Below are 21726 nucleotides of genomic sequence, written 5' to 3'. Positions count from 1 at the left end.
TGGGCATGACAAACTGTCCCCTCGTGCTCGTAAGTATGTGTTTCTTGGATACTTACACACTCAGAAAGGATACCGTTGTTATAGTCTTGAATCTCGGCGATACCTTGTTAGTGTTGATGTTACATTCTTTGAGTCTACTACATTCATTTCATCGTCTGGCCAGAATTTCTCTTTGGATCTCATATCTCCTTGTGAGGGGGAGCCTTCCTTCTTTCTCCTATGCTGCTGATGCCATTACCTCCACCTTCTAATTCTCCATTGTAGGTTTATCAACGATCTAGATCTCGGCCGATTGTTTCTTATAGTCCACATACGACATCTTCTCCACTAGAGGTTCCTGTTCCTCCACCCTCCACTTCTGATGATATACCAATTGCATTACGTCGAGGTACACGTACTTGTACTCAACATCCCATTGCTAATTTTGTGTCCTATCATCGTCTTTCCTTTACCTTGCAATCTTTTGCTTTTACGTTGTCCTCTATTTCTATTCCCTCATCTTATCAGCAGGCTTTGTCTATGTCTAGATGGAAACATGTTATGGATGAGGAAATGAGTGTTCTTCACAAGAATTAAACGTGGGAGCTTACTGCTCATCCTTCTGGGAAACGAACTGTTGGGTGTCATTGGGTTTACACTATAAAGTATCATCCTGATGGTTCTGTTAAGCGTCTTAAGGCGCGTTTGGTTGCCAAAGGATACAGCCAAACCTATGGGGTTGATTACTCAGAGACCTTTTCTCCTGTAGCCCGTCTTAATTCTGTTTGTGCTCTTCTCTCTGTGGCAGTCTGTTGTTTTTGGCATTGATATAAAGAATGTATTCTTCATGGCGATCTACAGGAGGAATTTTATATGGATCAGCCACCTGGTTATGTTGTTGCTACAACTGAGCACCTAGTTTGTCGCTTGTGTAAGGCTTTATATGGTCTGAAGCAGTCTCCTCATGCCTGGTTCGATTTAGCACTGTAGTGATTGATTATGGTTTTAAGCTCTCCACTTCTGATCATGCTGTGTTTATTCGTCATTCTTCTAAGGGCACCATTGTCTATGTTGATGATATTATCATCTGTGGGAGTGATTACACGGGAATTGCAGAGTTGAAATGTCATTTGGGTCAACAATTCCATACTAAAGACCTAGGTGCACTTCACTATTTCCTTGGGATTGAGGTTGCTCGTTCCCATCAAGGCATCTCACTATCTCAATGGAAATATATTCTTGATCTTCTTTCCGAGACTGGCCTCTTAGGTACTCAGCATGCTGATACTCCTATGGACTCTACAGTTAGACTTGATGGTGAGCAGGGGAAGGTGTTTACTGATGTTGGACGATATCGTCGTCTTGTTGGGAAATTAATTTATCTCACTGTTACTCGCCCCGATATTACTTATGTTGTTGGAGTGGTTAGTCAATATATGCATGCTCCTCGTCAACCTCACTTCGAGGTGGTTTGTCGTATTTTGCGTTATTTAAAGGGTGCGCCTGGTAATGGGCTGTTGTATAAGCCTTCTTCCTCCTTATCTGTGATGGGTTTTAGTGATACAGACTGGGCTGGAAATATCTCTGACAGGCGCTCTACATCTGCTTATTGCATGTTTGTTGGCAGTAATCTTGTTACTTGGCGGAGTAAAAAGCAAACCGTTGTTGCTCGTTCTAGTGTTGAGACTGAGTATCGTGCTATGGCTCACACCGCTTTTGAGATATTGTGGGTTCGCTCTCTTCTTCAAGAGATGGGTATTAGTGTTCCTTCTCCTATGTCGATGCATTGTGATAATCAAGCCGCTATCTTCATTGCTAGCAATCCTGTTTTTCACAAGCGTACCAAGCATATAGAGGTTGATTGTCATTTTATTCGCAATATGCTGATGCGGAAACAGATTGTTACTCCTTATATTTGCTGAAACAATCAGCCAGGTGATATTCTTACAAAACCGTTAGCTCGTGGTGCCTTTCAGCGATTGTGTTCGAGCTGGGCATGTTTAATATGTATGCTCCAGCTTGAGGGGGAGTGTTGGAGTTAGAGAGTGTTTACTGTTTTACTTGTTTACTTTGGGGCATTATTGTAATTTTCTTATCTCAATATATATATATATATATATACAAGTGAGGTGATGACAACCATCATATTATGTTCTCTAGTTTTTGTTCTCCTCCTCCTCCTCCTCCTCCCACTTCTGCTCTCTAACCCTAGAAACAAATTACCCTCACAAGCTCTAACTTAGCGAATCTGGCTAGGACTTTAATTCTTTTATTTGGTAGATGATTTATTCATATAAATTATCTTTTAGATATTGGAGTTGTTACTGTAATCACATGTAGAAATTTTGAATTTGAATATATATAATATACATATATGTAGATACGTATCCACATGGTATGTAGACAATGGAATTACGTGAGCTTTGTATATGAAGCTTGGAGTTGTTGGCTATCATGTATCAGACAACCAAAGGCTGGCATGGCTATTAAGATTTTAGATCAGAGGCAGCGACTTTCTTTATTCTTATATGTATGAAATATTTGGAACGATGAAACAATGGAGTTGGTTACTGTACGAAGGCCCTAATACATGCTTGTTTAGTTGTTTGTATAGAACTAAATTTGTGCACTTATTACTACAAATTGTCTTTAAAATCTGATGCATAGGAATTGGCCATGAAACCAATTTCATATGTATACATAACCGGACATATGTTCTAGGAGCCTGGATGGTTCCTGAAGATACGGTCGTTCCTCCCAACATTACAAGAAAATGGAGCTATAGTAGCCAAATCTTGGCGGCAGTCATAAATTCCGCACCACTAAAACCATCCTTACACCAGCCACCACGTGTTATTTTTCCTTCCACTTATTTGTCCTCTCACAGACAGCTCACCCTCAGTGTCCAAACCTCTCATTCTGTGTCATCCTCTCTCTCTCTCTCTCTCTCTCTCTCTCTCGTCTGCAACCTATGTGTATATTGAGTTGGGGCTCATCTTTGTTTGATTTTGACTTCAGTAATCGATTCTCTCTTTCTTTCTCCCATTTTTAGTAGTTGGGGCTCATCTTTATTCGATTTAGAGTCATTCTTTCGTTTAAGACCACAACTCTGTTTGATTGAGCTGTGATCGATTAGATGATCGAGTTCTGGAGTAGGTGATCGATCAAGATGTAGTTCTGGATTAGATGAGAGACAGAGGAGCAATGAGGCGAGAAATGTCATTACGGATGTTCTCATTGCTACTCCTAAATTACTGATTGGCTAGGCTGGTTGGTGATTCGTTCACTCGCTCGTCCATCGGGAATTAGTCCCTTCCTTTATTATAGATAACAGGATTCTACTGATTGATGTGACCAAGGAAAGAAGGATCGGTAGGACGACCTAAAAGAAAGAGCTCCAGTGACCATAGGTGCATGAAACAGCCTTCTCTGGTAGCGACTCTTTGCCATAGTATAGCAAAATATTTTCATTGAGTTTCCTAAATATCTATTGACAACCAAACAAAGAAACAGAGAAAGCTCAAGCCAGACCTACTATGCCCGAGCCGCATCCCCAGCACACTTCATATACAGAAACATGTTTTGAGTAGCTATCAGGAAAAGTAGTGACACTGAACTCTGTTTCTCTCACTACTAAATGCAATTGAATTTTTTTGCATGTTGCAATGAACATATACAGAAAATTTTCTTGCAGTTGTTTCTCTCTCTGTGTTTCTCTGTTTTGCTCTCAGTTTCATATTGTAAGACATCAATAGTTACATTTTTTTATTTTGTTATAGCATATAGTTGATAATTAGGTCTCTTCTTAATATTTATAGTTTATTATTCATCCTGCGAGTATTCTAATTATATGCTGTTATCAATATTATCAATGGCCTACGAACGCCACAGTGCATGAATTATTGTCGACTTGGTTTTTTCAACAATATTTTGTATTGCAAGACTTGAATAGTTTCAATGGCATTGGATAGCTCTTGTTCACTAAAATTACTTGTCATCAACAGATTTTGATGCAACCAGTGGCGCCAAAGCAATGGATATAACAGAAATTGAAGAATAGAATACAGTTTTAGCATTGGGGAAAAGACTTGCACCAAGGATTCTGGGGAAAAGACTAGGACCAAGCAGTGAAAGCATGTCATATTCTTGTGAATTCAAATTGATGTATTCTTAATTCATTTTATTATAATTATTGTGTATTTATATTATATTGATGTATTATTCACTAATGTACTCTAAATTTGTAATAATAAAATTTGATGTTGTGTTCTTAATGTCTTAAAATATTATTGCTAATTCCTCATGCACGCTGCCGTGTGTCATTTAAGTTTTATTTGTTCGCCACATAACAGTAGTGCTCCGGTGAGCAGTTGTGCACGAATATAACAAGAGCCTAGGATATGATTTAAGGGCTAATTGGGTAATTGCATTACTTTAAGAAAATGCTATTGTTTCCATTACCATTAATCATCATTGAAGTGTTTTTTTTTTTTTTTTAACCATTGAAGTGAAATGACAAAATTGAATAGTTTATTAAAGTGCAAAAAAAATATAAATAAATAAATCTGTTGTTGATGTTCTCATAGCGTTCTAATCAACATAGCGTTCTATTCAAGCCGTTCGTGGTATAATATTGTACTGGTTTCAAAAATTTTGTCTGTTTTTTTAATTTTTTTTTTCAAATTAGACATTTACTTGATTAAACAAATGCATTAATTACGAAGTATTTATTCATCTTTTAATTTAAAATTTACTTTTATTAATATGACAAAAAATATATTAAACACCCATATAAAAAGTTAAATTCCCCAAATAAGAGCCACTTTTTATATAAATCTAATAATCAAACAGATCGTAAAGAAGAACTAAAAGGACTCGTATTGTAGCAATCAAATGAAAATTGTTATCAGAAGGAATAGTCATTCTAGTCACTAAGAGTGTGTTTGGATGGGATGACTTAGAGGGATAGGGAAAGAAATGACACGACATGATATGATATGGTTTAAGTGTGTTTGGATAATTTAAAATGAAAAAAAAAAAAGGGCAGGGAGGGATAGGGAGGGTTCCTTCCTTATCCATCATTTCCTATCACTCAAAAAATAAGAAGATAAAGAAAGAAAAGATAGTGTTTAAGTAATATTTTTATAATTTTGAAATTATCCTCAATAATTAAAATATATATATTATTCCATTCACACCCATTTTATTGAAAATGATATGGTAGTAATTTGGTTGTTGTTATTTCTCTTCTTTTTTCCAATCTAACATATCTAAACAAAAATACTATTACTTCTATGAATCCTAACAAAGCCTAAAGTAAAAGGGGGTGGGTGAAATAATAAAGAGATTATTGTTATCTTTCTTTTCTTTTCTCTTCTCTTCTATCTATCCAAACATATAAAGAGATTATTGTTATTTTTTTTCTCTCCTATGTATCCAAACAAACTCTAATGCTGCGTTTGGTGTACAGGAATAGAATGTCCATTCCAACTATTCCTTTGTTTAGTATGCAATTAAAAGTCGGAATGGCCATTCCATTGCAATGAAAATCCATTTCTGGGAATGAAAATCCATTCTACAACTAAACTTATTGAATAGCCATTCCATTCCCAAGTATTTTTTTTTAAAAAAATTAACTTCTCAAAAAACCCTCACGTTCCAAGTTCAAAAATCATCACCATCTTCTACCACAACCACCTCCACCTTTCACCACCACCAACACTACCACCGCATTCCACCATCGCCACCGACTTTCACCACCACCCACCGCTTTCCACCACTGCCTTCCTTTACCCCAACCATCGCTGCCGCTACCGCCTTTTACCACCGCTACCGCCACTGCCACCGCCACCACCACTACCGCCTTCCACTGCCACCACCTTCCACCACCGTCACCGCCATCACCTTTCACAACCTTCCGCCACCGTCACTGCCTTTCACCATAGCCACCGCCTTCCACCAGCACTACCGCCACCGCCTTTCACCACTGCTACCGTCTTACACCACCACCGCCGCCTTCTACCACCATTGTTGTTGCCGCCGCCGCCACCACCGCCTTTCTCTACCACTCCTTACCGTCTTTCACCACCTTCCACAGCCACCGCCTTTCACCACCGCTACTGTCTTGCACCACCACTGCTGCCGCCTTCCACCACCACCGCCATCGCCTTCCACCGTCTTCCACCACCACCACCACCGCCATCGCCTTCACCACTGCCTTTCATCACCACCACCGCTACCGCCTTCCACCACCGCCACCACCTCCACCCCCACTGCCTTCCACCATCACCACTTACACCACTATCTCCTTCTACCACCAACAACACAATTGCCACCACCTTCCACCATTACCACCTTCGTCGCTTTCCAACTAGGGCTGCAAATGAACCGAGCCGAGCCGAGCTTTGGGTTGCTCGGGCTCGGCTCGTTATCTTCCTAGAGGTGTTCGAGCTAGGCTCGGGCTTGGTCGAGTTTGGCCTAACTAGGTTTGGGCTCGGCTCGGGATCGGTTGCATACCTAACCATCATTGATTCAAGAAATCACGACCTCTTCCATGAAATTCGATCCCCATCTCGGGCCAAAAAGAAATCAGACCTTGAATCAATGAAATCTTATCTCCATCACCAAAAAGAAAGAAATCCATTCGCACTTCAAGAAAGAAAAAAAATTAGAAAAATAGAAAAAAAATTCAAAATGAAATCAAACCTTCTAAAGTTTTATCCCTGATCTACACTATTATTCCACTACTCGACCAGTCGACCTTAAGATGCATTAGAGAGAGATAAGCTTTGTGTCGCATGATGGGGATTGCCGGCAAGATCATTCGGAAATGAAGAAAACGTGTTGTTGTACACTTCTGCTTCTAAGGCATTTTTATCTCTTTGTAGCTTTAGCAAATCAATGGCTGAGATGGATTCTATATTAATGGCTGATATTCAATCTTATTTGGATTATGGGCTAACTAATTACAAGACTCTGGGCTTTATTGACGAAATGGTGTGAATTGGACTAATGGACTATAAACATTTTAAAATACAGAATATGGGCTCAACATTTTAAATGTAGAATAATATTAAAAATTGGCCTTTAACTTAACGAGCTTGTTCACGAGCCTAATGAGCTGAGCTCAGGGTTGCTCAAGCTCGGCTCATTTATTAAACGAGCCTGAAAATTGAGTTCGAGATTGACTCATTTACTAAACAAACGAGCCCGAGCTGAGCTTTTAACTAGCCGAGCCCGAGCTGTTCATGAATGGTTCGGTTAATTTGCAGCCCTACTTCCAAAACCGTTACCTACACCACTATTATTTTCCACCTCCACCACCGCCACTACCACTATTTATTTTTTAAAAATTATAGAAGAATGTTATTTTGTTAATTTAATTTATTTTTTCCTAACAGTGATATTTTGGAGAACTCAATTTGAAATTTATTCTATTCTAAATTTAAAATTAATCCAACCAAATACTAGAATGGTTATTATCATTTCATTTATACACATTTTATATTTACAACGAAACAATAGAATGAGAATGACTATTTCATTCTATTCCCACTTGCATTCTATTTCATTTCTGCATACCAAACATAGCATAAAATAAATGGCTGGATGCCTTAAGCCTGGTAAAAGTTGAATTCCTTGATTGATTCATCAAGACTGAATTTGCATGGCTAAAAAAAAACAATTTCTTACTGACTCTATAGTCCATATGTGGCTCCTACGTGTCAATTACAATGAGACCCACTTAACCAATAAAAATCAATGCGATCTATTCAGAAATCTATGTGGCATCGTTATCCCACCGAGATTAGATGTCCATATTCAACTGTCAAACTCAATTCTTTACCCGAATTTACCAACTATAGAAAATCAAATCTTCCATAATCACAAACTACCGATTGTTTTTGTCATATGAATGACCCTTATTACTATTTATTTATTTTATTTTTTTATCAAATCCATATACATATACACATACACATACACATACACTGACACAGACATTCCTTTAGAAACATTAGACTGGGGGCAATTGCCCCCAGCATACATGGACCTACATAGGTATTGGGGGGCAATTGCCCCCTTTAGTAATTTGTTTTCTTCAATTGTATATTCTTAAAAAATTACTATTACCCTCTTAAAATTATTTTTAAAAAAAATTAGTATTGCCCCGTTCGTCCCTTAGCGGTAGTGATACAAGCTTGGGATAACAACATAGACTAAAAGATAAATTAAAAATTTTCAATTTGGCCCCCACAATATATCCTAAATCTGTCCTTAAGTGCCAGTGATATAGGCTTGGGGATAACAATATAGACTAGAAGTTAAATGTGAAAGTGCAGGAAAGAAGAGAGTATATGAAATATATGATAAACAAAACCTTAATCATTCTCTGGGTATGCATTTGAAATTATAAAATAGAGAATTTGCTTTATGGGCAGTTACGGTTTTTTTTTTTATTTATAAAAAAAACATACTATTTCTTCAATCTTAAATTTAAAAGAATTAGAGATGAAACCAAAATCAGAAGTGTGAGAAAAACAAGGAAGAAAAAAAGAAAGGAGTGACCGGAGAGGGTTGGTTGGTTGTAGTAAAATATTTACGAAAGAAAATTTTAAAACCTAAAATGTAACAATCTTCGTCAAGTTATTTTACACGTTTGTCTCAATAGACTCAACCTAGATCTTTGTTAAATACAAAAAAAAAAAAAAAAAAAAAAAAAAAATACATTTTACTTGAAAATAAAAATATTTTACAGATTTTTTCAAAAAAATTTATTATTTATTTTTCGTGCCATGTGGGCTACGAGGGTCGTTTAAGTCATTTTCTTGACTCGGGACTTTTATAAATGCATTTTTAATTATTTTAAGCCTATTAGAATTGATGGAATCATTTTTAGAATTTTTTGAAGTCGGGACGACTTTCGAACTTGGGAACTTTTCTCGGTTTTTCTCGTTCTAATTGAGGGGCATTGTTGGCATTTCACACAGATATACATATATGTATATCTATACATTGAGGAAGATATTTTGGGGACATGAATGGAGTATGGAATGTTAAGTAATGGCACAATGGTAACTTAGGCAAAGTGGGAATCAACCATTGGTTGATAAGTGGCACAAGGAGGACTACACTTGGGTTTGGAAGACTTAACCAACCTCTTTCTTCCTCATCATTCCCTATCTCTCTCTAAATCCTTCTTCTTCTCTCTATATCTATATGCATACATATGTCCACTTTGTTTAAAGCTTAGATTTAAAGGGTTTTGAGTGAGAATTTACTAATGGCCTGCTCTGCATCATGAGAGGGGTGGGGATTCCAGTGTTACTCTGTTGTAGAGAGAGAAAGAGTTGTTTATCTATTTTGTAAAGGGTAAACTGGTCTTTTGTTATTTTTTGCATCAGCAGCTAAGTTAGTGGGGTTAAATGGCAAAAACAAAATTAGTTCAGGGGATTTTTTGTAAGGGTTTTCTCGCAACAACCCAATAGTTTAGGGGGTTAATTTCATTTTACCCTATTTCTTACCACAAACATACAAATAATTAAATAAATAAAGGGCAAATTTCACGAAACCCCTAATACTATCAGTTTTTTATTAAATACCCCAACCTACTTTAGAAAACCCCCAACACTATGAAAATTGATCACATTGCACCATGTTTGTGGTTAAATGACGAAACTACCCTTCTGATATACCAAATCAATTAAACAAGCCAAAATTAATATTTTGCCAATTACTAAAATAGCCTTGGTGACATTTAAGCCACCAAAACACAAAACGACAGCGTTTTGTTTGTATATATATTGGCACTAAACACAGTCATTTTGATAAAACCCATTTCACGAAATTCTTTATTTGGTTGGTATATATTATATGTATATGTATATGTATAATGAAGAATCTGAAGGGGTGATCAGAAGGATGGGAAGGGGTTGTTGACAAACACTTACGATCAGAGGAATTGGAAGGGACTAGGTTTTGAGGGTGTGATTGTGTGCTTTTCCTTATTCAATCTCTTCCGACCCAGCACCCCTCCCCTGCGTTGCCGGATTGAACACCCCATCAATGTCCTGTATAATCTTAGTTATGAAACCTTGAACCAACATGGTCATATTAGCGTCAGCTTCTACCTTCTCCGCCGGCTCCATCAGATCTATAACCACAATGGGTTGCATCGGTGCTGTCGACGAGTTTGCTTCCATCCTCTGAAACACAATCACCAGCATCTGAATTAGAGACGTGGTGCGGTCGCTTACAAACAAGTTAAAATGTGTTAAAGAATGGCCAAATTTAAATTTGTAAAATGTCACTACTACCTCTAACTATTAAATATAGCTAGGGTGAGTAGGGATAGTCCTAAGGGATTGAAAGCATACTTTGCTTGGAAACAATGTGTATTAGTAGGTCGAGTGATCAAAAGGTGGTTTGATTGGTTAATTATACTACAATTTTAAATTAAATGAAAATAATGTAGAACAATTGAATTAAGTAAAGTATAGAGGAATAAGAGAGAGAGGTCTTGGGACTTAGAGGTCACCACTAAGCATTACCTTCCTAGACATTCAATGTATAACCAATACTAGTGTGTGTAATTGATTGAATTAACAAGCATGGATGGCTAATTAAGTATACATTGTCTAGAGGAACTAATGAATAGCACAACATATCAAATTAAGCCATTGTCATTTCTTTAAGTTCACTATCAAAACACATCAACAAGCTAGAGAAATATAATACTTGCATTCATAAGCATTGAACATCAAACAACAAGCATGAATTGTCCTCCCATCTAAGAAAGTAAGGCAACTACATTACAACTAAGCTAGGGACATGAAAATCAAACTAATTAAACTAAGGAAGAGGCACAATCCATCAAGAAATGAGTATGAACCATCAAACAAGCTACAAGAGTATTCCATTTAAGCACCATGCCTTGACCATCACTAGATTCATGATATTAACACACATAGACATGCATCAATATAGCAAAATCTAGAGATAAACACATGAACATCTATTTTAGCATACATAGACATATGAATATAATGAAATGATCAATTGGAAGTATTAAACTACAAAAATCAAGATAGAAACAAGATTTATATATATCAAAGGCCAAGACAAGTATTACAACACAAATCTCCTCAAAATACAAAGTATTAAGGTCTAGGAAGCATGCTTAGGGCTAACTCTAGCCCCAAGAAAATGTTTAGCCACTCATTGATGTAGTCAACTAACCCTCAAGGGACATCTCCATAGTAGGAATGATCTTCTTCTCCTTAATGGAAACCCTAGATAAGTGGAAGAACTCCCAAATGGTGTGTATCTCTCTAATCTTTAGACTCCTCCAACCTCCTTTTTTTTTATTGTGTATGATTCTCTATGATTGTCTATGTGTAAAATGGCTCAAAATCCTTATATAGGTAGCTTAAGTGTCACACTCAATGGTTAAACCTCGTGCACTAGGGCCCTTTCAATGATTGCACCACGAGCCATCTTTTAATGAGCTGGAACTCTATTTTTCTCAAACTTGAGGGGGTTTGATCGATCGAAGTTTGGTGAGATCTATCAAAGTATAACCAGATCGATCTAAGAATGGCCAGATCGATCAAACCTTGGCGGAGCCTTTTTGGAATAATGACAAATCTGAGATATTTTTGGGATATTTTGGGAAAAAGACAAAAGTGGTAAGTGGGGATAAGATCAAAGAAGTTCGATCGATCGAAAGGATGTTGGATCGATCGAATATGGGAATTCTTGAGGATAAGGACAAGGGGTTTGATCCATTTTAATAAGGCTGGATTGATCACTATGAGATCGATCGAATATTGGTCTAATCAATCAAAGGTTGTTGTTTTCCACCACTTTACTTCCACTTTGCTCTTTTCTTCCATTCAGCTTGAGATTGCTTCTTTTATGCTCTAATTTGGCTTAATTAACTTATTTTGGGGATAAGTGCCTGAAAAAGGCAATAACATGAAATTAGTCTAAAACGGGAAAATAAGATAGACAAAGGTCCTATAATACTCGAGCTTAAGGGGTTTAAATGCGTACTTTTCAGTGCTTATCACACCCCCAAACTTAAATATTGCTAGTCCCTAGCAATGAACTACGAAGTAAAGGAATGAAATGAACAACTATACAACTAGGAATCTAGAAAGGAAATAAATGGATAACGCCACTTTCGTAGGGAACACGATTGCATTTAGCACATGCAACAAGCCTTTTAAACCCCTAAGTTACCCTAGTGGACGAGTGAAGTCTCGTGAGAGTTTCTAGAAATGATACCCATAAATATTAAGCTCATTCTCACAAAAGAGGCACCAATATTGCAAATAAGCATTGGGAGATAATTACCTCAAGTATGCAATTTTTCAACCATTTCCAAGCAATCTCCCAAAATTTCAACATCAAGCAAGTAAATATGGTCCTCCACACATCAAGAAAATGATCATTAAAATTAAAACAATACTAGAATCCTTTTTGAGTGGACCGACATCAAATATGTTGCTATCTAAGCCAACTAAAGAAATGATCACATCCTTACCCTCAAACTAGCACACAAATCTAGTACCGATCATCAAGACAAAAAGTGGACCTTTTATTAAAGCTTATTTAACTAGGTGCACTTATTCTTTTCATTCAATTTTTTTTTTTTCTAATCCTAGAGGATCAAAGATGGAAGCATAGTGCAATGTAGTGATCTATTAAGCTTTCTAGCGATCCATGAAGTCGAGCGTTAGGTCAATGATTCCCAAACCAGATGGCTTTAGGGCATTAGGTGTTCAATTAGGTTATAAATCAAAATAACCTTCATCTAATCATTTTCCACTTCTCGCCTTTTGGGAGAAGTCCTCACTTTTTACTACTTTTGTAACTTTTTTTTTTTTTTTTTGAAAGATAAGTTATTAACCTAGAGTTTGGGCCCTCCACCTTTCGGCGTGAGAAATTCAGTGCTTGATAAGGCTAGAATCCCGGCTACTCAATAAAAAGGGTTTGTTATCCACCTTGTTAAGAATGAAAGCTTTCAATGCACTACTAGCCCAATTGGATACAACCAATTCAATAATCAACAAAGCATGTACCCTACAAATGAATGCTAGTGTGCGCCTGTGCTAGTATAGAATTCTAGAGTGAATCTCAAAACAATCACAAAATCATGATGATATGGACCATAAATGCAAGCCAGATATCAATCTTTCGAAAAATTTACTCCTAAATGGCATCCACAAGGCATTCAAGGAGTATTGGACTCTCAAGTCAATCAATTTTTAAATTTTAAGCAATATAGTCCTCAAAAGATCAAAATCATAGTTAGTCATGGACCAATCGTAGAAATCCCTCAAATACACAAGTCATACTCAAAATTTTGAATTAAAAACAAACATTGCAAAGAACACCTATTACCCCCAAACTTAAATGGCACAATGCCCATAATGTGCAAAGAGAACAAAAGGAAAGAGTATACTAGTGCAGCTATGACAAAGAATGGCCGGGACACAAGTATCCGAAGTGGGTGGTACATCCCCCCCAAACTTGGGATTGACTGTGGTCCTGAAAAGATGGCACTGGGATAAAAGTTCATCAAATAACAAAGGGATAATAATAGTGCACAATGGACATGCAAGTGTAAATGGGATAATAAATGAACTAAGGAGAGAGGAATAAGGATGATCCTGAAAAATGTAGGCAGCACTCTCTCACTGAAGTCACTGGAATGTACCTGATAATGGAGTCAATCGCAGATAAATATATCAATATAATAATCTGACATCCAAAAATATAATGCATATGATAGAGAAAATAAAAGTAATGTAAGGTACAACACATTATATGGGCCAACAGACTGGCCACAAAAATAAAATAAAAGTATCAAAGAACAGTCAAGAACACAAATATATATGATGATAAAAGAGAAAAAGAGATCAGGCAGAAGAGGTCGGTCGAGCAGGGCATGATCTGTGGATATCTCTAGATAAGTCATGTAATACAGTCAGTACGTCCACACAGAGAGTAGTCACATCGGTGCTAAAGGAGGCCACATCTGCTCTGAGAGAGACTACCGCATCCTCCAAGGTCTGGATACACTCTCCTAGGCTGAGTGTCTGAGCTGGAGTGTCAGGGATGACTGGATCAGGAAACTAATGCTCATCCTGACTCTGCTCCTGATAGAGGTACTAGTGACCCTGCCGGAGAGTGATGTGGTGACTCTTCTGGAGGCTGCTGTTCTAAGTCAATCTCCATGTATGCATCCGCAGCTGTCGGTGGGTCTGTTGGATCATTTGCTGTTGCTGCTTCTCCCTCTATCTCCTCTATCTCTGCCAACTCTGCCTCCTCAGCTACCAAGGCTGCCTCATCCTCTAGACTCCGAATTAAAGCATTGTAGCTCTTATTACAGTCCTTTTTGCCATAGCGGCAAGCCCCTACCTTATAATGCTCCGCCGGGTGAAAAGGATAACGCTGGTCCCGAAGGATCTGGGTAATCAGATGTGCGAAGGGAAGGAAGGTGGCCCACCCAGGTTTGGCCTTGCTGATGTAGCTCGAGTAAAGTCTCATCATAACACTTCAGTAGAGTGCAGGAACAGAAAACCAATGGCCTATATAGAAGGCATAAAGGGCTGCTAGAAAATCTGAACGCCGCTAGATCTTATAGCCCGCCATAAATACATTTCGGTACAAGACCAAGTCGAAGAACCATAAATTATCGGGCAAATAAGTCCGGGTGGCGAATGTCTCACCATTACTGTAAAGGCCAGTCAGGGCAACGACCATGTCTGCGTTAGATGGCCTCAGAAGAATAGGATACTCAAGGTCAGGAGGGCAGACGTGTGGGCACCGAGAAAATGTGTCCAGTGTCTCGACTGTGATGCGGATGGGATGGCCATCAATAGTGGTTCGTAACTCAGACAGGTCACTCGGGGCCGGCCAAAGGTTGTGGTAGAATAACTGGACGAGCCGCAGGTAAACTGGGTAAGCCATCGGGCTAGAATAGCTGAAATACCACGCCGATCAATCTCGTCATAGGCCGCCTTGGTCAGGACTGACCGGGAGAAGAAAGGAGTGTTAAAGACAGACTAATGCGCTACTGAAAGGCGTGAATATCTCCTGATAGGTCTGTCTTGGACCTGGGCGGGCTGTGCCAGTGGTGGTGAAGGAAATGGTATATGCTCAGCCTCATCTGCTAATGAAGAAGATGAGGATGCGGATGTAGAAGAGACGGAGCGCTAGGATTGAGCTGGAGCGGGCTCCTCAGGCTCTTCCACTTGCGGTCTGACTCTACGCTGATACTGCCTGCGAACAATAGTCTTGACTCGAGCCATGGTTTGGAAAAGAAAGAAACACTTGCAATTGTAGTCAATAACAAGAATATCATAAGAAATATAGAATTGAAGCACAATATATAAAAACATGTTTGTCAAGTTAGGACAGACAACTCAGAATAAATTACATGAATCTATGCAAGTGATAATGCAGCTAGGTATAGACATCGAATGTTCAAATAAAGTGAAACATGCTAAACATGATAAGTATGGAATGCATCCAATGTGGAAAACACAGGCATTGGGCAAAATAAACTAGCATGAACACTGATGAGGGTGCAGGAGTATAAGTATATAAAGCAGTAAGGTTCGATCAATCATGCAAAAGATGAGATCGATCTTTCTCTGGTCAATCAGAGAACGAGTGTGATCGATCAAACTCTGTAGAAAATATGAATAGTCATAGATTTGTGATGTGGACAACACGGGGGGCACCCGAGTAAGCTCGTAGGCACCAATACACCTCAAAAAGTCAAGATTGGTCACTTAAGTCGGCACGTGACCCCTGAAATCCAATTTGGAAACAAAATATATACAAAAATATATACATATATATACACATGCTTGAAAAGTCAAAAATGGCAACAATGGAACATGGAAACTCGAGATCTAAGCATGGCAACATGAGAAACATATAGATTGAAGCTCGAAAATGAAAATAGAACCCAAAACTTACCAAGAACAAAGGAGAGGAGTGGATTGAGGGAGAGATGATGAGATCGAGAGCAAAAATGGAAGTTTTAAAGCTTGAAGAACTCACCGGAGATTCACCGAAGATGGGAGAGATGAAGAGATGGTCGGGGAAGAAAGATGGCTTTGGATCGATCTTGAAATCGATCCAAATGACCCTTAGGTTATATTTTAAAAAACTGTCTCCGACATGTTCGATCGATCACTTGGGTGATCAGATCGATCAAACCTTGATCAATCAGGAAGGAACTCAGATCGATCGAACCCATAAATCGACAAAGTATTTTTGAATTTTTGAAAATGAAACAAAATATTTTTGGATTTTTGAAAAATAAAAATAAAAATAAAAGTAAAAATAAAACATTTCAACATCAAAATATTTTTGGATTTTTGGAAAATAAAAATATATTTCGAAATTAAAAATATTTTTGGATTTTTGGTTTTTTTTTTTTTTTTTTTAAATTTAAATTCAAAAAGAAGTCAAAAGTGAACAAGAAGCACACAGATCGATCGAACATAGATCGATTGAAACTCGATCGAACATAAATCGATCGAAACTAGATCGATCCAACAGGTGAAAATCTGCAGACATGTTCGAACGATACACAGAGGCGATTTTTTTCATGGTTACAAAATTTTTTTAAGTATGGGACACAGATCGATCTAAGAGAAAACTGGATCGATGGAGAAACAATTGGATCGATCTTGGAATAATTGGATCGATCTGGAAAGAAGTTCACACGATGGAATAGAGGGCTGAAATATGCAGGAAACTTACGCACGATGGGACAGAGAGGTGATTGGATGCAGGGATGTTTGTTCGATCGATCTGACTTCTTCTTAGATCGATCGAGCAGACACTAAATGCCTAATTCGAAACTGCAAGTGCAAGCATTCTCAATCAAAGTCCTTAACAATGTGTATGAACCCAGAATATATTTAGACGACGTAAGAAATGAAAGGTAAAATAGACATGAGGGAGGAATAGGGTTGTGAACCCTACGAAATGCACTAGTCTTAAACGTCTCTAGCAAGACATTGGGCTCTTTTAGCCCAGATCAAAAATCTTGTTGTGCATCCCCTCCTTAGCGGGGTAAAAAACACTTTGAACCCTACCCAACAAATTGTTCTCTAAAGAACTTGTTGGATTTGATTCAAAGGAAATTGATGGTCCTTTGTCAATGCTATTCTTGGGCTTCCATACCCTTTCAAACTTTGTTTTTGAAACAACTTTCTTTGAAATCAAATCTGAAGATAGATCTTTTGAAATTCCACTTTCAAGCAAAGACTCAACTTTATCAAATTCATTTTCAATACATTTTTCCATAACACACACTTCTTCATGCTTGTCCATTGAATTCGGGGTTGGATTAAATATGTTCAACTCTACTTTCATGTGGCCAAATGAAATTTCATTATCCCCGTCTTACAATTTATATTGGCATTGGCGGTTGCCAAGAAAGGACGGCCAAGGATAAAGGGAATTTGGCTCTTAGAATTCGGAATCGGTTCCGTGTCAATGGCAACGAAATTAACCGGGAAGAAGAACTCAATCTTGATCAATATATTATCAATAATACCCTGGAGCTTTTTGATGGATCGGTCGGCAAGTTGCAAAACTACCGATGTCGGTTTTAAATCTCCTAAGCCCAATTGAACATATACCGAGTATAAAAGAAGGTTAACACTTGTTCCTAAATCAAAAAGAGCCCGATTAATGACATGGTCACCAATGATGCAAGAAGTAGTAGGTGAACCAGGGTCTTTGAATTTTGGGAGAGTGTTGCGTTGCAAAATAGAGCTTACTTGCTTGGTCAAAACCACTTTCTTTAGTGCTTGGCTTTTGTTTTTCCTCTTTTGGGTGTAAAGATCTTTCAAGAACTGGCATAAGCCGGAATTTGCTTAATTGCATCTAAAAGAGGAAGATTAATCTTCACTTGCCTAAACATTTCAATGATTTCGTTGGCTTTGCCTTGTTTTTCAATAGAGATGGATCCTTTCAAGGCATCCAAAAATGAAGCCTTTGGCTAAAAAACCTTTTCAAAATCCTTTTTCAAAACATCTTCAACACAAGAGTTTTTCAAATCATTGTTCAAATCATTTTTCAATACTTTTTCAACAAATGGTTCATGCACATGCAATGAAGGAGGAATAAAATGTGAAACGGGACAGGTCTCAACTTTTGGTTGCACCGGTTCACTCTCTTCATTAGAAATACCTACTTGATTGTCAACAATTTTTCCACTTCTTAAGGTTATCACTGCATTGACATGTTCAATTGTGTGACCTTCTGATGAGGAATTGGTTTCCACAACAAATTGTTACTTTGGTGGGGTATTTGGAGGCATCTTCCTTTTCTTTTAGCATTCAAAGTACTAGCTATTTGCCCAACTTGGGTTTCTAGCTTAGCAATGGATTGGGAATGGGAATGAAGCACTTGAGTGTTTGCCTCTAAAGTATTTAACGTGGTCAACACTTTTTCCTCAAAAGCGGGACTTCTGGAATTTTCTTGAGAGTTAGACGATTGATTAGGAAAATGAGAATTTGAGAATTGGTTTCCATGTGATTGAAAAGATGATTTATAACCTTGGGAACCTTGGCCTTGCATTGGAGATGGAACATACTTTCCTTGAAAACCACCTTGGGGAGGGTTTGAGCCTTCCCCTTGGCTTTTCCAAGAGAAGTTTGGATGTTTCCTCAACCCAGAATTGTAGTGTGTGCCATAGGGATTATTCCCTTGGTTAACAAATGTGGCATTCACTTGTTCATGGTGTTCACTTTGCACATGTCCATGTGGTCAATTGGAAATAGAATGTAAAACACTAGAACAAGTCATGCATGCTTCATTAGATGGATGATGAACATGATTAGGGGAGGAAGACACTTGATTCACCGAATTTTGGTTGATCAAATCTTTGAGATAAAAACTTGACTTCGGCGGCTATGTCATTAGAATTGTCAACTTGATACAAGCCGACATTATTCCTTCCACCTAAATTTCTACCATTCTTGGAGGATAAGGATTTATGCATTGAATTTTCACTCATGCTTTCATAAAGATGCCAAACATCATTTTCATGCTTATCAAGATAAGAATCACCCATAGATGCATTAACTATACCCTTGTGATTATCCGGCAAACTTTCAAAGAAGTATTGAACTAAATACCACTTAGGCATGTCATAATGTGGACACTTCCTAAGCAAGTCATTAAATCTTTCCCATGCCTCATGAAACAATTCCCGATCCCTTTGAGAAAATTCTCTAATGAAAATTCTCATAGCAAGGGGGTTGGACGGTGGCGAGGTACCTTCAACCGGGGAACGGAAGGCTTGAAAGCTAAAGAACCAGTTTCGTACAGCGTTTGCTCTTGCATTCTCGTGAACTTTCAAAGATAAAGAAGCTGCATACCCTTAACAAAGTGGATTTATGAATTTGATTGAATTGATCTCGACACTTTGATCTTTGAAACCGGATAGTACTTTTTCAAGAATTCTTGTTGCATTTTCGCCCAAGAAGTTATCGAAAAAGGCCTAAGGTTGTTGAACCAATATTTTGCCTTATCTTTAAGGGTGAAAGGAAAAAGTTTTAATCTCAAAACCTCTTCCGGCATGTCTGTGTATTTCACGGTGAAACATACTTCAAGAAACTCATCCAAATGCTTGTAGGGCTCTTCACTTGGAAGTCCATGATAGTTAGGAAGCATTTGAATAGTTTGTGGTTTAATTTCATAGTAATGTGCTCTAAAAGGGGGTAGTTGAATGCATGTCGGTGCATTGTATTCATTTGGAACATAGTGATCACGCAAAGCAAGAGGAGGATTCACAACCGGTGGTGCAACATAAGCACCTTGATTGCCTTGAATAATGGGAGGTTGTGGAGCTAAAATTGGCCGAGGCATTCCCAATGGAACTTGACCTTGTTGTTGTGGAACAAATGGTCTTGGCATGCCTAATGGTACTTGAATATTGTCATGGTGCACATTAGGGTGGAGGATGCCTTGTTAGTCTATGTGACCAAGGTCCTCCATACGGTTCTCATTGATGTCTTCCATTGATGAAATGGAATGACTAGAATTACTCCTTCCCTTAGAATTACGAACAATGGATTCAAGATTCAAATTAAGTGGGACAAGAGTAGGATTTAATGATCTACGACTGTGTATGCACAAACAAAACATAAACAAGCAACAAGCAAGTAACAATTACTTTTCCTCCGCAACAAATCAACAATCAACAATCCTCCACATACGATGATCTCATACTCCCATGCTTTGAACAATATGCAAGAAAAATTAAATTGCCTCCACGCGGGCTCACAATTTAACTAGAGATTGAGTTTAGAAAAGCTCACAAAGGGTCCTTAAGCAACTTCAATTTATTTTTCAATTTTCGCTATGCCTTGCAATTTTTTAGATTTTAGCCTTTTTATGCTTAGCTTAGCTTCACTTGGCTTCTTTTGCTTTTCAATTTCCCTTTGTTTCACTCCCTTGGCTCAATTCACCTAGCCAATAAAAAACAAACACAATAAGTAACCAAAATAAAATAAAGTAAAAACACGATCAAAAGAATACTAATTCCTAATTATTTCCAAAATACGGCGTTACCTAATCCCCGGCAACGGCGCCAAAACTTGGTGCGGTCACTTACCAACAAGTAAAAATGTGTTAAAAAGTGACCAAGTTTAAATTTGCAAAATGCCACTACTACCTCTAACTATTAAATATAGCTAGGGTGAGTAGGGATCATCCCAAGGGATTGGAAGCATACTTTGCTTGGAAATAATGTGGATTAGTAGGTCGAGTGATCAAAATGTGATTTGATTGGTTAATTAAACTACAATTTTAAATTAAATGAAAACAATGTAGAATAATTGAATTAAGTAAAGTATAGAGGAATAAGAGAGAGAGGTCTTGGGACTTAGAGGTCACCACTAAGCATCACCTTTCTAGACATTCAATGTACAACCAATGAGGGGGAAATGTATGTTGCAATACTAGTGTGTGTAATTGATTGAATCAACAAGCATGGATGGCTAATTAAGTATACATTGTCTAGACAAACTAATGAATAGCAAAACATATCAAATTAAGCCATGGTCCTTCCCTTAAGTTCACCATCAAAACACATCAAGAAGTTAGAGAAATATACTACTTGCATTCATAAGCATTGAACATCAAACAACAAGCATGGATTGTTCTCCCATCTAAGAAAGTAAGGCAACTACACTACAACTAAGCTTGGGACATAAAAATCAAACTAATTAAACTAAGGAAGAGGCACAATCCATGAAGAAATGAGTATAAACCATCAAACAAGCTACAAGAGTATTCCATTTAAGCACCATGCCTTGACCATCACTAAATTTATGATATTAACACACATAGACATGCATCAATATAGCAAAATCTAAAGATAAACACATGAACATCTATTTTAGCATACATAGACATATGAATAGAATTGAATGATCAATTGGAAGTATTAAACTACACAAATCAAGATAGAAACAAGATTTATATATAACAAAGGTCAAGACAAGTATTACAACACAAATCCCCTCAAAATACAAAGCATCAAGGTCTAGGAAGTATGCTTAGGGCTAACTCTAGCCCCAAGAAGATGTTTAGCCACTCATTGATGTAGTCATCCAACCCTTAAGGGCCATCTCCATGGTAGGAATGATCTTTTTCTCCTTGATAGAAACCCTAGATGAGTGGAAGAACTCTCAAATGGTG

At 37.8% G+C, this 21726-nt stretch overlaps 1 protein-coding gene across 6 annotated transcripts in view; it reads left to right on the top strand.

Moving 5' to 3' along the window:
- The window catches only part of LOC132299470 (disease resistance-like protein CSA1), a 48604-nt gene extending 44356 nt beyond the window's left edge, over positions 1 to 4248 (top strand). For all 6 annotated transcript variants that reach the window (XM_059796110.1, XM_059796108.1, XM_059796109.1 and 3 more), the window contains one exon: positions 3984 to 4248. In XM_059796110.1, coding sequence (XP_059652093.1) covers positions 3984 to 4039 — 56 coding nt within the window. In that variant the 3' untranslated portion in view covers positions 4040 to 4248. The remainder of the gene's footprint in view (positions 1 to 3983) is intronic.
- The last annotated feature ends 17478 nt before the right edge of the window (positions 4249 to 21726 follow it).

The sequence above is a fragment of the Cornus florida genome, unplaced genomic scaffold (genome assembly GCF_030987335.1).
Source record: "Cornus florida cultivar Cherokee Brave unplaced genomic scaffold, ASM3098733v1 CherokeeBrave_3.0.0_Hap2_Chr03, whole genome shotgun sequence".
Lineage (NCBI taxonomy): Eukaryota > Viridiplantae > Streptophyta > Magnoliopsida > Cornales > Cornaceae > Cornus > Cornus florida.
The sequence above is the reverse complement of the archived record's forward strand: the minus strand, read 5'-3'. Positions and strand labels throughout refer to the sequence as shown.